The sequence below is a fragment of the Nilaparvata lugens genome, chromosome 1, assembly GCF_014356525.2.
Source record: "Nilaparvata lugens isolate BPH chromosome 1, ASM1435652v1, whole genome shotgun sequence".
In the NCBI taxonomy this organism is placed as follows: Eukaryota; Metazoa; Arthropoda; class Insecta; order Hemiptera; family Delphacidae; genus Nilaparvata; species Nilaparvata lugens.
Genome location: NC_052504.1, coordinates 44,023,482 through 44,038,127, shown reverse-complemented (window position 1 = coordinate 44,038,127; position 14,646 = coordinate 44,023,482). Strand labels below are relative to the sequence as shown.

General features: G+C 34.5%; 1 protein-coding gene across 2 annotated transcripts in view; it reads right to left on the bottom strand.

Annotated features, from left to right (window-relative positions):
* LOC120352715 (suppressor of tumorigenicity 14 protein homolog) overlaps positions 1-14,646 on the bottom strand; it is a 115,987-nt gene that overhangs the window by 26,565 nt on the left and 74,776 nt on the right. For both annotated transcript variants that reach the window (XM_039434643.1, XM_039434640.1), the window contains exon 4: positions 3,998-4,178. In XM_039434643.1, the coding sequence (XP_039290577.1) occupies positions 3,998-4,178 (181 nt within the window). The remainder of the gene's footprint in view (positions 1-3,997; positions 4,179-14,646) is intronic.

The following is a 14,646-nucleotide window of genomic DNA, read 5'->3' as shown; positions in this document are numbered from 1 at the left end:
GAATAATGATTTGAGATTGTTGAATTTTGAAGGTTGACGTAATCACGGTATTTATAGATGAAGAACTTTTCATCTAAATACCGTGGACGTAATACTTTAAATGAATCTCAATAAATTGAAAACTTATTTGATTGGGATTCAATTGTTGCTTGTGGATTATGGATTCACATTCCATGAGGAAATCGACACATATGTGTGTTTCTATTTAAACTATTATTCGAAAAAATATATATATATAATATATAATATATAATATATAATATATAATATATAATATAATATATAATATATAATATATAATATATATATATAATATATAATATATAATATATAATAATAATAATATATATAATGTGGTGTCAAAAATAGTTCCAAAAAGGATTATCAACTATCAGTTCATCATAGAAAGTTGGATAGATGAGCATGGAAATCCTTGATGTGAGAAAACATTTGAACATGACATAAACTCACAGTTTTTTTAAGAACTGATTCTAATTAAAATAACTGATTCTCATATTGTAACAGACCAAATATTGTGTACTCTCTCTGATCTCATGGTGATTTATGGTGATTGTGTGGATGCACAACGTTCACTTGTATCCATCACTGAAATCTAAGATTGATTTTCTGGCTGTTCTGAATACATTCATCATCAACTCTGTTTGATCAGTGCGTATTTGTTATAACAGTATTCAGTAATCCATTGTCTAAAGAGCAACATGCTTCTATAGTTTATAGCTATATGATGCTATATTTATGCTATAGTTTACATTCAGCATCCCGACATATTGTAACAGCATGCTGAGCTGAGCTGAGCTATCCGATATTCAATGAGAAACCTACATGGCGATGATAGCTGGAGATTTGAGGCGAGTTATAGTGAGATTCATTTAAAACTGTCACCATTGATTGAATAGGAAGCGGTGGTGTCATTTTAAGGGAATGCTGCCAGTTTTGCGTGGATTTCACTGGAGTACAAATGGAGACTTGAAGAGAGGAATAAGCGTCAAGCGGCCTTCAGAAGCAGCAGAAACGAGAATTGAATATTAAAACTGATTCTGGGGATCGGAAAGCTTTAGCGGTGGAGAGCGTCGCTTCTGTGGTGACTGCTTCACCAAACCGGAACTTAATCAACATTTCTACCCATAAAATGGCTTCATGACATTTTCAAAAGCTTTTAAAGTTCAAGAGACTGACTGGTGAATCCCCATTCGTTGACTATTAGGACAGAGGACTGGGATTGTACCGGAGGCGGCGGAGGAGGTGATTGGGGGCAGAGGACGTAGCGGAGGCTTGGAGCTGTCTCCAACCAGTAATTCCCCGGAGACAACACGAGAGGGAGGAAATACGAATCCCGATCCATCATTTCCGAAGAAGCACTACAAGTCTTTCAATGCGTTTGAATTATTGTTCCTCGGGGACCATTAATGATAACGACGAATAACTTCTAGCGAATGAAGTGCTTTAATGGGAAGATATTCAACGTTTCTTCAGCTATTCACTATCAGCGAATTTTCTCTAGAATAAATAATTTTTGATACCGTGAGAAAATTTTTCTCTTAAGAGATAAAAATATTGTAATTTCACCCTCTCTGGTAGAATTATGAGTGTGTTCTACTGTTGATATTCGTTGATCGCGTTGGAATTCCATTTGCAGTGTTTCAACTTCTCTTTTTCTACTTCTCTTATTAGCCCAGTTGAATACAACCTTTTTGAATACTAAAATTTGTAGGGAAAGGAACAACTCTATCATGGTGATTCTCTTTCATTGATTATCTGATTTTGGGTTTGCGCAAATAATGATTGTGTGTTGAATAATGCAACTATGATGATTACTTAACATTTTATAATTTATTGAAAAAATACAGTTTATGGGCGAGAAAAAAGTGTGAAAAAACACAGTTTCCAAATTATTGAAAAACTCCACAATATCAATTCCTATTCAACGAATTGTTTATTTGAGTTCAGCAGAATAACAACACTAAATGGACATGGCGAAATCAACTGTAGTTTTCTTTACTCTAAGTCGCCTACCGTCATGAGTTAGTATTAATTCAGGTTTAGGATTAAATCTTCCAAAATTTCCAAATAGATTTGAAATGATCTCTCAAATTCAAATACAATATTGATAGCGCAATATAATCTCAACTTCAAAACTTTTTTGGTCTATTGGAGTAGTTGTACATCTCCTATGCTATTGTTCTTGTAGCTTCCACAATCATGATTGACAGTGATCAGTTTGCGATATTTGCAGCTCGCAAAGTAACACATGATTTCCCGTCACACTGAACTGGAAGACATTTCTTTGTAGAAGTAGAAGCATGAGCTCTCAATTCAACAGATTAAGTCAGAGGCATAGTGGGCCGTTCCGCCTTCTCAGCTATGACACTCTAATCTTGTTTTGACAAGGATTGCTCTTCTTGGTTCAAGTTTACTTGCTGCTCTCGGCGGCCTCTTGTGATATTCAAAGTGAGTTTGCTCCCTCACTGAGTGCCACAGTTCCATTGCAAATAATGCTGCGCCTCTTGAGACTTGAAGAGATCATCATGCATCGTCTGCTATGTAATTTGTCTTCTGCCATTACCTGGCAAATCATCCAGTGCTGAGAAATAATTGTCTAGAGATGCCACAATGATCGCTCCACAGTCGAACGCAGTTTCCTATAATCTGATTTCGAGAGAAATAGTGTCGCTGAAGGCCGTATCGGAGCAATTGTTATTGAAATAACGAGTTTGTATTCAAGAGTCTTCGCATTGTTTGTTGCCAATTGAACTCCAAGTTGAGAGAGGGATCTGATTGATTGCAACGACAATTTGTTTGCCAACCTTCTATGGAAATCATCGATGTAAAACGTATTGAATAACATGGATGTGTTCATTCTATTGAATTTGAGTCAAAGATTATTTGAATACCTCATATGAATGCATCAAATGATCCAACAATTTTTGTATCACCTCATATATATCAGATCAGAATAACTCATGAATGAATAAGTAATATTAAGTAGTATCATGAATATGCTTGAGATTCAGATTCAAATTAAGATTCAATAGAAATGTACTAGAGGAAGGAAGTATTGAACCCTATACAATTTCTACGAGACTTTGCTATTGGTAGAGCTGAATAATTAAGTACTTTTTATTCATTCATGGTCCCAACGCCAACATCAGCCTTAGAATTTTTTTCTTCTTTTCAGGAAATAAAATAATAATCAGGTCTTAGACCCTCGTCTCCAAAACATAAAATATCAATTTCAGGCCCAGCCTGAAAGAAATAAAAATATTCAGTTCTTTTTCCAGAGTCACTCACACAGTGACTTTTTATAAAAGGATAGAGCTAACAGAACAGCTATTCTCTCCTATTCAAAAAAATATATAGTAAAATGTTTATAAAGTTCAAGCATCATTTCATGCAATATAGTAACCACCTTTTTATTTGGCTTACAGGAATTCACCTGTAGAAGGAGAATAGAGATAATTATAGTAATTTTTATTGAATTAGAAAAAAATTATTCCATCAAATGAAGAAACATACACTTTACGTTTCCAAAATACAATACAAGTTATATAAAACAAATTTATTATATAATTATTATAATGTAATACCGTATATAATTACATTATATATGCAATAATATATAATAACACATAATAACATTATATATTATAATGTTGTATATAATATAAATATATTATAATGGGCCCCGAGTTGATCCGTGTGTATTATAAACAATGATAGCAAATGTCGGGAGCGGATAGGCTCTCAAAGATGGAGAATAAGAGCAACGCCAATGAAATCCCTACAGAACTCTTAATCCTAAAAGGATAAGAATAGAATCATTTCCATTGTTTCCAATCGAATAGCTTGAAGCAAAATATTCAACAAACAATATTAACAGTTTGTGACTCAATTAAATTGAATAAAATAGCTTGTGGCAAAATATTTGCCTCAATTGTCTACTTCGTATCAAATTAAAAGTAACTGCTTGATCACTTACTCGAGATGAGCCTTGTAGAGTTCGAAGTCCTTGAAAGTGATTTCAACAATTTCATCAGTGTCGGCAACAAAAGTGTAGAGCAGGCAATTGATGTTGGCTGGGTAAGGGCGGGGGTAGTCGGGACTATTGAACGTCCCGTAATCTTTGCCGTACGTCTCCGTGAAAAGTAAGCACTCGCAACCTGACAACAATAATTCATTATTCATCAATTATACAGTCCGACTCTTGAAAATCTGTAAATCATGTAAAACGGAAACAGCAGACTAAACAGAACTGTATTATAATGCCTACACTTACATGAACAAATAACTAACAACCACTAACAAATAACCACTAAAAACTTTCATAATTTCTTCACATGCAATTTATTCCTGGTCAGACATGGTCTATTCAGGTAAGATGTTGAAGCACGTTTTGATGAGCTATTTCTTTCTTACAGATATTTATCTCATGGTCCCCATTATAACGAAGTTCCATAAGGCTTTTGCACGCGGCTTTCCTTCTCCTTTAGAGCTATGAAACTCAGAGGTCTCATAGAGAAGGAAATAATATGGAACGAATAATAAATTGTAGTGTGAAAAAAGAACGACGGCAGGTAAAATTAAAATCGTATTTTCAAGTTAATAAATTAGATGATGAGATCAATGTGAAGATGTGAAATCCGTTGAATCTCAGGCCAGCTACTAACGATACCGCAGGCAAGTCAAGAATGCTTATACAAGCCAAATTACAATTTCACAAACCTGACCTGAAAGATCGTACAGATTGTTCAACCAAACTTTACTTTTTGGAAAACAAAAGTTCATTGGTAATTGAGAGCAATAATAATAATATGAAAGGTTCGAAATGTTTTGTTTATTACGTGTCTCTTGTCGCTTCAATCTAATGGAGGATATAGGAGTAATTTTATTAAATAAGGATATCAAATTGAGTGGATTCGTCTCAATTCATTTATTCAATGTGGTTTTCTTGATAATTCTACTTCTTTCGATCAGACGTTTCAATGGACATCCAACGTGTCATGAAACTTATATTATCACTCATTTTTTCAATTAAGTAAATAATTGGAATCTGCAATTACCTATCAAGTTTGTTTGATTATTGAAGAAAGTAATATATAGTGCAAGATATGTTCCTATTCACTAAGATAGACTTAACAAAGAAAGTAAATGATGATATTCTCATAACAATGTTCACCCCTGTTGAACTACTGTATAAGTTTATCATAGCAGAACACGCTGTGGAACAAGTTTCACGCTACGAACAGCAAGCCCAACGCCTTCAAATAAAACGCTTCTTACAGCGATTTGCTGAATATTATGCCAGTTATGAGAAGAAAACTACAAACATCCGGCCCAAAATTGCCTGGAATTTGAAATGTAAGCTTTTCAAACTTTGAGTTGATATTTGAATATCATGGCAAGTTTCTTCAGAAAGTTCAAGAGAGTGAAAGAGTTATCAAGAATCGATTATCGGATGATAGAAATTAGGGTTGAATATGCTCACAATGCTCTTTTCTGACGCAGTTTGTTTTTTTCAGTTAAAGCGAATAGGGAAGATTAGTTCTGTTATAAGATCCATAAGAAGACTAGAATGAAAGGAAAGAACCTAATTTATAAAACATTCGAAAAGATGTCAGAATGTCCCTCAATCAAGGTTGACTCAATGAATAGGAAAGTATCACTATAAAAACAGGATCAACAAATGAATAAATAAAGAGAGCAGTAAAAGTTGGATCACATTTTGAGGGAATCCTAGAGACTTGAGTCGTTTCAGTCAGAGAGAGAGAAATGTGCAAAATAATTCAGGAGATGTGGAGAGAGATGGAAGAAATGGATAAATCGGCTCAGATGATGATAGACGAAATGCGAAGGAAGTAAAGAGTGAGTCCGAAGTTATTGGTCATGAATTAGTGACGCATTCAGTTTTATGAGCTCTGAGCAGAAAAGAGGTGGAACGGATACGACAAAAAATATGATCTGAGACGTGGACAGCTGCAATTCCTACATGCTATTTTATAGGCAGTCCAAGTAGCCACGAAATAATTTGTGCAATGATAAAAAATGTATTGTATGCAACCATACAATTTTTAGTATTTAGATCAAATGAACAATTCAATTTACTCAGGTATTGACTAATCGGTTAATTATTATGATAATAACAATGTTCTGTTGTAAATAGTAATTCATGTTGTATTGTATTAAACAATTATTGTTATTTAGAGAATTTTTACTAGTTCAATTTTTTAAAAATTGAATTTTTACTCAGTTACGGTATTCAACATAGATGTAAGGTAATGAATATTGTGTGAATGTATGAATTGAAATTATTTGTCCATCAAGTAGAGAAGACTACTATATTCATGTTAATAAAAACAATATAACAACTTGTAATACCCTTTATTGGTACTACTTTATTATACTAGTTTCTAGTCGTTAAAATATTTTAAAGTTTTCAATAAAGGGTACTACATTTGTTATATTGTTTTTATTAATTTGAATAAAGTAGCCCATATAAGGGAAGTGATTTTACTATATTCACTGAAGTTGGAAACAAGTAACAGGAGTAACCAACGTTTTCTGAGTGGATTAATAAGTAAAAATTTGTTAGTAAAGCTTTCAATATGTTTTGATGGTTATAAGAAAGTTTATTCTCGTTCAGTAAATATCACATAACTCAAATAACTTGTCAATAATAGTTTTTTATATTTATGAGAACTTGGATCAAAATATTGATTTACTTCCACTGAGACAGAGTCATGTCATCCTGTGATTCGGAAAAGACAAAGGACTCATAGAGACAAAAAAGACCAAACGAATCATTGTTGGTTGAACCTGCCCATTCGGATCACAGATCTGGAGCGGTTCCAGCAAACAGAAATGTCAACAGATTGGGGGAAGTTTCATTGGAGCATAAGGGCACAGTAATAACATTCCAAGCGATCTAATAGATCTTCTTAATGAATGCCCACGATATTGGAAGTCTTGTCTACTCCGAACCTAGTAGTCTGGCATTGAGATTTCGCATCTCGAATGGGAATTTCCTATTCCTTCCATTGCCAAGCAAAATAAACCCTCTATTCGTACTTCGCAGTTAATCAAACTAGATGAGCCCTCTGTCTCTGCTGGAGACTCAATAAAATACCTCAATCAAATCAAACTTTCGGATGAAACTAGAGTAGACTAGACTATTTTTATCAAAAATATACTATTGAATATAAAATATAATATTAATATATATGAATATATTATATGTACATTCACATACAGAGTGTTTACCAACTGCCTAACAATACTCTAGGGCATTGTTCCTGGGTAACAAACATATATATCTAAATATCATATTTAAATTGTCCGGAAGACTTCAGTTACTTACACAGCGGCCATTTTGCTTTTTTCGCTCATTTTTTTCTAAATAATGGTTAAACATACGAAATTAAAACTTTGCACAATCATTTATAACAACTATATGGAGCTACAAAAAATTATGATAATTTTTCAAATTCATAGAACAGAATGGCGGCTATTTGAAATGTTGTTCCTTGAATAACTCCAGAAATACTGGTTTTACAAAAAATTTACAAGAATAACTTTTTTAGTAAATTTAATTACCTAAGATTAAAGATTCTAGTCGAGGGAGTCCATCCAAAAAACGGAAAAAGCAACATAGGAAGCTTATATTAGGAACTTGGAAGTTCAAGGTTGGAAGAATAAAGTATTGGAAGTCACTCAAGAATTCCACAAAATAAAAATATATATACTTATGACTAGCGAAATGAAAAAGAAGGGTAGTGGTTGTGAAGAGGTGGAGGATGCATTGCTTTTTTGGAGTAGATTTAAACCAGAGAGCCAAATCTGGGATAGGTATGCTTATCCAGAAAAAAACTTGGAAGGTTCATAAAGTCATGGAATCCAATAAGTGAGCGGATTATTGAAGTAGAACTGGAAATTCATGGAAGAAATATATGGTAATATAATATAATCCTGGGAGTATATGGTCCTAATGATGACAGTGAAATGCAAGATAAAGAACATTTTTTTAAATGCCTGAGAGTAAACATTGGAAAAATAAATGAACGAAAAGAGATCATCTTAGCTGGTGATTTCAATGGAAGAACAGGGGAGAGGATAAATATGACTCAGTCGTTGGCAGCTTTGGAGAGGACAACCTAAATTACAATGAAAAGAAACTAATAGAGTGAACTACAAGGGTTGAGAATACTCAATAGTTTTTACAGGCATAAAGAAATTCATAAGTTCACTTGGACACAAGCAACTCGCGAGCTTAGAACAATCATAGACTACATCATAATGAAGCAGAGAACATCGATATGCGTGAAAGATGTAAGTGTTAAAAGAGGGTCAGAATGTGGATCGGATCACCAATAATTACTCTGGTCAAAGCTGGAATTTCCATGGAATGGTTGTAAATCCAACTGTGGGGAAATTCCTAATGTTTTGGAAACAGGGGCTGCAAAAGAAAGAACGAGAAAATAAAAGTTGGATTTACTGCAAGATGACACTATAAAATATCTTTATCGAATAAGAATGGACCAAATCTAATGGAATTCAGATGACAGCCCAGAAGAAATCTACAACCACATAAAGCAGTGCATACATCAAGCAGCATTGGAGGCGTTAGGAAAAGATGATGGAGGTCGAAGGAAGTATAAGCACAACTTGAGTGGGATGACAAAACAAGAAATAAATAATAAAAAAGTACTTTATGAGAGATGGTTGAATACAAAAATATGAGGACTTGCAGAAGTATAAAGATAAAAATTGAGAGGTTAAGAGGTTGATAGTGCAAGAAATGAACAATGAGTGGGAAGAACGATGTTCACAAATAGATCAGTATATTGTAGGTGCAAGAAGCTCAGAATCCTGAAGAGTAGAGAAAACCCTTTTAATCAATAGGAGAGAAAAAATCACTGTTACCAAAATCAAGTCTACAGAGTGGAAGGGATTATTAAAAAAACTAGCTCACAGAATCAAGGAGAGAGTTTCATGGTGGAAGTGTGATTCTTAAAGATCAGGTACAGCGAGAGACTCTAGTATTGCAAGAGCAAATGGGAAAGGCTATACAAACTTTAAGAAACAATAAACCTGCAGGACGCAGGACCAGGGGGCATCAATCCGGAACTGATCAAGTGTGGATCTAAAAATTTGTTCAGAATCTTGCCAGTGCTTATCCAGAGAGTCATTGATGGGGAGGAGGCACCAGAAGAACAGTGCATATGACTTCCATATTCAAGAAAGGCAACAGGAATAGGTATGAAAACTACAAAGGTATTGCCGTTCTTCCAGCTATGGCTAGAGTATATGGGAAAATTCTGAAAATAAAGCTAGAGAAGAAAATAGGAGGGGAGATTCGGTGTGAACAGGCAGGATTTTCGGCGAGTAAATCATGTGTAGATCATAATTATATATAGATGTAAAATAATTAACCGGGTACATCCGTTTGTTTTAACTTACTTGAGTCTGACGTTTCGTCGCCATCGCAGACGACATCTTCTGAGGGTGGCGTCGAAATCCACACTGAGTCCTGGGTATTCTTTCGGGGTCGAAGAGCATACCTCCTACCCCCTCCCTCCATTTGCTCGGGCTGGTACTGTTGGGTGAGTGAAATTCCAGGAATGTTGTCTTGTTTTGGTGACAATGGTGCTGTAGCGGGTTTCATTGTACTAGGTACTGGGCGTTTGGTATTCAAAATTAACTTCCATAAGGGAGACACGTTGAGGCTGTCGTCTCTTTTATTAAGAGAGCCTTGTTTTTCGATTTCCAACGCCTCTCCCACAATCCTGACTTGAAAATCTCGCTATTTGTTTGGAATTCACGTAATTTATTGTATGACCGGTATTTTTCACATGGTTATATAGAGCTGAGGTTGATTGTTGATTTTTTATGCTCAATTTATGTTCATCTATTCTAACAGAGATTCTCCTATTTGTTTGTCCTACATATTGCTTGTCACAGTTCAGGCAGGGGATACTGTAGACTCCTTGGTTTTCTAGTTCCAGTCTGTTGATGGGTTTTTTAGGATTTGAGAAATGAGTAGATGGAGTTTGAATAATGGTTTGATTTTGTGGGTTTTTAATACTCTTCCAATTCTGTCTGTGGTGCCCTTGATGTATGGGAGGAGTACTGTTTATTTAAAATATTCTTCTTTTTCTTGTTGATATGCTTTTTTAAGTGGGAGCAGATTATTTACTATTGATTTTTGAATGATTGTAGTTGGGTAGCCATTGGATTTAAGAATGTTAGTCACTGTCTTTATTTCTTCTTCTCTCCTGTTTTCATGGGTAAGATGGAGAGATCTGAAGATTAAGCTGTTTATAACTAAGGAAGATTGAGCCGGGTGGTGATGTGATTGGAAATGTAGGTACCTGTTAGTGTGGGTGGGCTTTCTGTATACTGAATAGTTCAAACTTCCATCGGTTTGTCTCGTCAATAGAACGTCCAAAAAGGGTAAAGATGACTCTTATTCTATTTCTAGTGTGAACTGGATTTTAGGGTGTATTTCATTTAGCTGCTGTAGAAATTCCAATAGTTTTCCTTCACCATGAGGCCAAATTATGAAAATATCTTCAACATATCTTTTCCAGATGCTTGTTTGAAAAAAGCTTTGTAAGAGCTTCTTCTTCAAAATGTGTCATGAATAAGTTTGCTATGGCTGGAGAGAGAGATGATCCCTTTGGTGCTCCTTCAATTCGCCTGTAATATTGATTTTTGTGTATGAAATAAGTGTTTTTCAAGCAGTGGCTAGTCAACTCTTCTGTTTCATGATGGAGAGGGCTTCGTCGACTGGGATGTTGGGGTATAACTCTTAGCAGGCTAGTATATCCCCCGAGTTGAGAGTTATTTTTTCCACCTGGCTGATAAAATCGTAGGAATTCTTCACATAGGACTGGATATTATGGGCTGGATGAGGCCGGCTAAGTATCGTTCTAATTTCTGAGTGGGAGAGTTAATTGCACTGACAATCGGTCTCAAGGGTGTGTTTTCCTTATGGACTTCAGGAAGACCGTAGATTTTTGGGGATCTGCTGGATTTTTCTCCTGGGATTAATTCCAATTGACTGTCTACATGTATGTCTGAGGCTTTGATTTTTGATTTAGTGATTTCTTCTAGGTAGGTGGTGGGATCTCTTTGAACAGGCTTGTAGGCTGCATCATTGAGAATATTGTCTAGTTTTTTATCATATTCACTCCTGTTCATAACTACTGTGGCGTTACCTTTGTCGGCTGGTAGGATGACTATTGAGGGATTACTAGACAAGTCTTTCAAAGCAGAGAGCTCTGCTCTATTCAAGTTTGGTTGAGGAGGTTTGGATTTTTTCAAAATATGGAAAACTTCTTGTCTTATTTCCTCTGCTTCAAGTTGGTCTAATTTTTAGAAGCAAGGCTCTCTAAATAAAAGAGACGACAGCCTCAACGTGTCTCCCTTATGGAAGTTAATTTTGAATACCAAACACCCAGAACCTAGTACAATGAAACCCGCTACAGCACCATTGTCACCAAAACAAGACAACATTCCTGGAATTTCACTCACTCAACAGCGCCAGCCCGAGCAAATGGTGGGAGGGGGTGGGAGGTATGCTCTTCGACCCCGAAAGAATACCCAGGACTCAGTGTGGATTTCGACGCCACCTTAGAAGATGTCATCGGCGATGGCAACGAAACGTCAGACTCAAGTAAGTCAAAACAAACGGATGTACCCGGTTAATTCTTTTACATGTAATATATCCATCCGCGAAACACTCAAATGTAATATCACATTACATATATATATATATATATACTAGCTGTACCCTGCCACGCTTCGCAGTGGCACATTGTGATTGAATGTTTATTTTTTTTTTCTGTGGCCCCCACTATATATAAAATATGTGTTGGGAAACCACAATATTATGCTTGTTAATAAATTATGAACATCTGTGTTATGTGAGCTGTTAAATCTGGTTTATTGTGCAATTACAAAACTAAAAGGAAAAATAATGTTATGTGAGAAATAAAATGAAAAAAAGCAAAATTTTTAGAAAAAAGAAATTAAAATGAGTAAATGAATACCTATATATAAAATAGAAAATTATTGATGGAAAATAATTAGATTCTAAAAGAAAAAAATATTTGAGAATAGTCTCTTAAAAAGGATTGATAAAAAAATGAATTAATAATATTCATAATATCTAGTTTGTAATAAGGTCTTCACTATAATTTATTCTATTTTCAATATTTGCGAATGGTTGAGAAATGAGAAAAACAAAGAATACATTTCATAAGTTTAATTTTGCAATACTTGTTTTATACAATATTTTTTGTTTTTCCACTGTCTGCGTAAATAAAAGACTATCTGGTTTGCCGACTCGGGAACACGCAACATACAGTTGACCATGTGAAAAGCAATCCACATCTAAATCTAGACCACACAATTCTAAAGATTGACCTTGAGCTTTGTTGATTGTGATTGCAAATGCCAATCGAATTGGGAATTGCAATCTTTTAAATTGAAATGGTGTATCAGTCGGGATCGTGGGTATTCGAGGAATGAGGACATCTTCACCTTTGAAAGGCCCTGTTAAAATCGTTGCTTCCACTACATTATTCATTAATCTCTTAACTGCAAATCGCGTGCCGTTGCAGAGTTTTGGCTGATTAATATTCCGCAAGAGGATAATTGGCACACCTACTTTCAATTTCAATATGTGTGGTGGTATCCCTGGCAGATCAAGTGAGTTTAGAAATTCTGTTGGATAATTAACTACTTCATCAGCTTCCACAACAGTGTCTATCGACTTATATGTAGTTTCATCACTTTGAATACTGGATTGTATAACATATTAAGTTGATAGACATCTTTATTCTTTGCGGCAAGGATAGCTCGTTCACTGAGCCAATCATGATTTCTATGATTTATCTGAATGTCAGGAAATACTTTTTCGATCAGTTCTTCTTTTGATGTAACTAAATTACAAAAATTATCGGAAGTGATATTTGTCTAGACGTCTCATCGACTGGCAGCTGACCGTTTCCAATTTCCAGTAACTGTCGTGAGAATACCTCAGCTGATGGATCATTCTGCAACTGGACACCGTACCACGAATTTATTATCGAAAAAAAGCATCGGTATGCTTTCTTTGTTCTGAATTGCGAAGTAATTGAAATCCAATAATTGTACCGGAAAACATACGGTAATCAAGAGTGTAGTTTACCGTACTCTATATCTCACGAACCTGTTGAAGCTGCGTTTTGAAACATGCGCGCTATCTAGCGGTCAGATTTTGCACTTTGATTGCAGCAGCGCTCAGCTCAAATGTGGCCAAAAATGACCAAAGTTTCACCCCCTCCCCCCGGGCCACCCTGCGAGCCCGGTGAATTTTTTTTTTTTAATCGACTTATTTTCGCGAGCTGACCCCGAATGTGAAGTCAAAAATCGGAAAAATCCATAAACAAAAAAGTTAAAAATTTTCGGGCGAGCGTAGCGCCCCTGAAAATTGTAAAAAGTAGATAAAAACATCCTTGATGCGGATTTTATATCATGTTAAATTTCAACTCAATCGGTCCAGTACTTTTGGAGTTTTTGCATTACACACAAACCAACATAACATTTTTATATATATAGATATATATTATATATATAATAATATATATATATATATATATAGATATTATTGACGTTATTTTTTAATGAATACGATTGCCTGGCTTGGCTGCAATCGTTAAAGCATGAGTGTAAAAATATACAAATCTGGTTGTGGTTTTTTAGAGCGCAACTTCGGTAAAATCCTTATAGGCTCGCTCAGGAGCTCTTGCAATTCTTGCTCTTGGACAATTTATAGAAATCTTTGGAAGTATTATTCCAGATATTTAGTTACAATTTCTGTAGTTTTATGTTGTGTAAACCAGCTTATTCTATTACTGATAAAATCGGATGGTAACTCCCTTAATAATTCAATACTGATAATTAATAAATAGATATGAGATTTGTCCTGCGTGGTATTGGGGAATAAAATAAATGGTACACCATAAAAAACTTGATACATATATATACGAATAAATATTAAAGTCAGATGAATATGGAAATATTAGAGCCCAACACACACAATAAATACAAGAATAAATAAAATATCAAAATAAAATATCACAGACTGGTACACTACTTTTTAGCTCTTTAGCACGAAAGTTACCATGTGCTTTTTTAATTCATTGACAATATGCATTTATTTGTATGCAGCTTAGTATCGACTTGCTGTTGCTTGTCGATTGAGAAAATCTCACTTTATATCTTCTTTCAAAAATCATAAAATAATAATTGATAAATCATAGTTATAATATATTGATTTCTGTAGTTTTCAGTATATTTCTCAATGATATATATAAATATATTATATATATATATATATGATATATATATATATATATAATATATATAATATATTATCAGGGCATAAGGTTCGGCCTCTGAAGGAAATAGATGAATCAATTTATCAGTGAACAAGAGCTACATTATATCATTACAAATTAATAAATAGAATCAATGGTTGAGTGAGCGTTTGCATTACAAGATTAGAATTTAATATTCCTTCAATTTGTGTACCTTGGATATGTAAATTGATATACTCTTAACTAATAAATATTTCTTATATCTTCT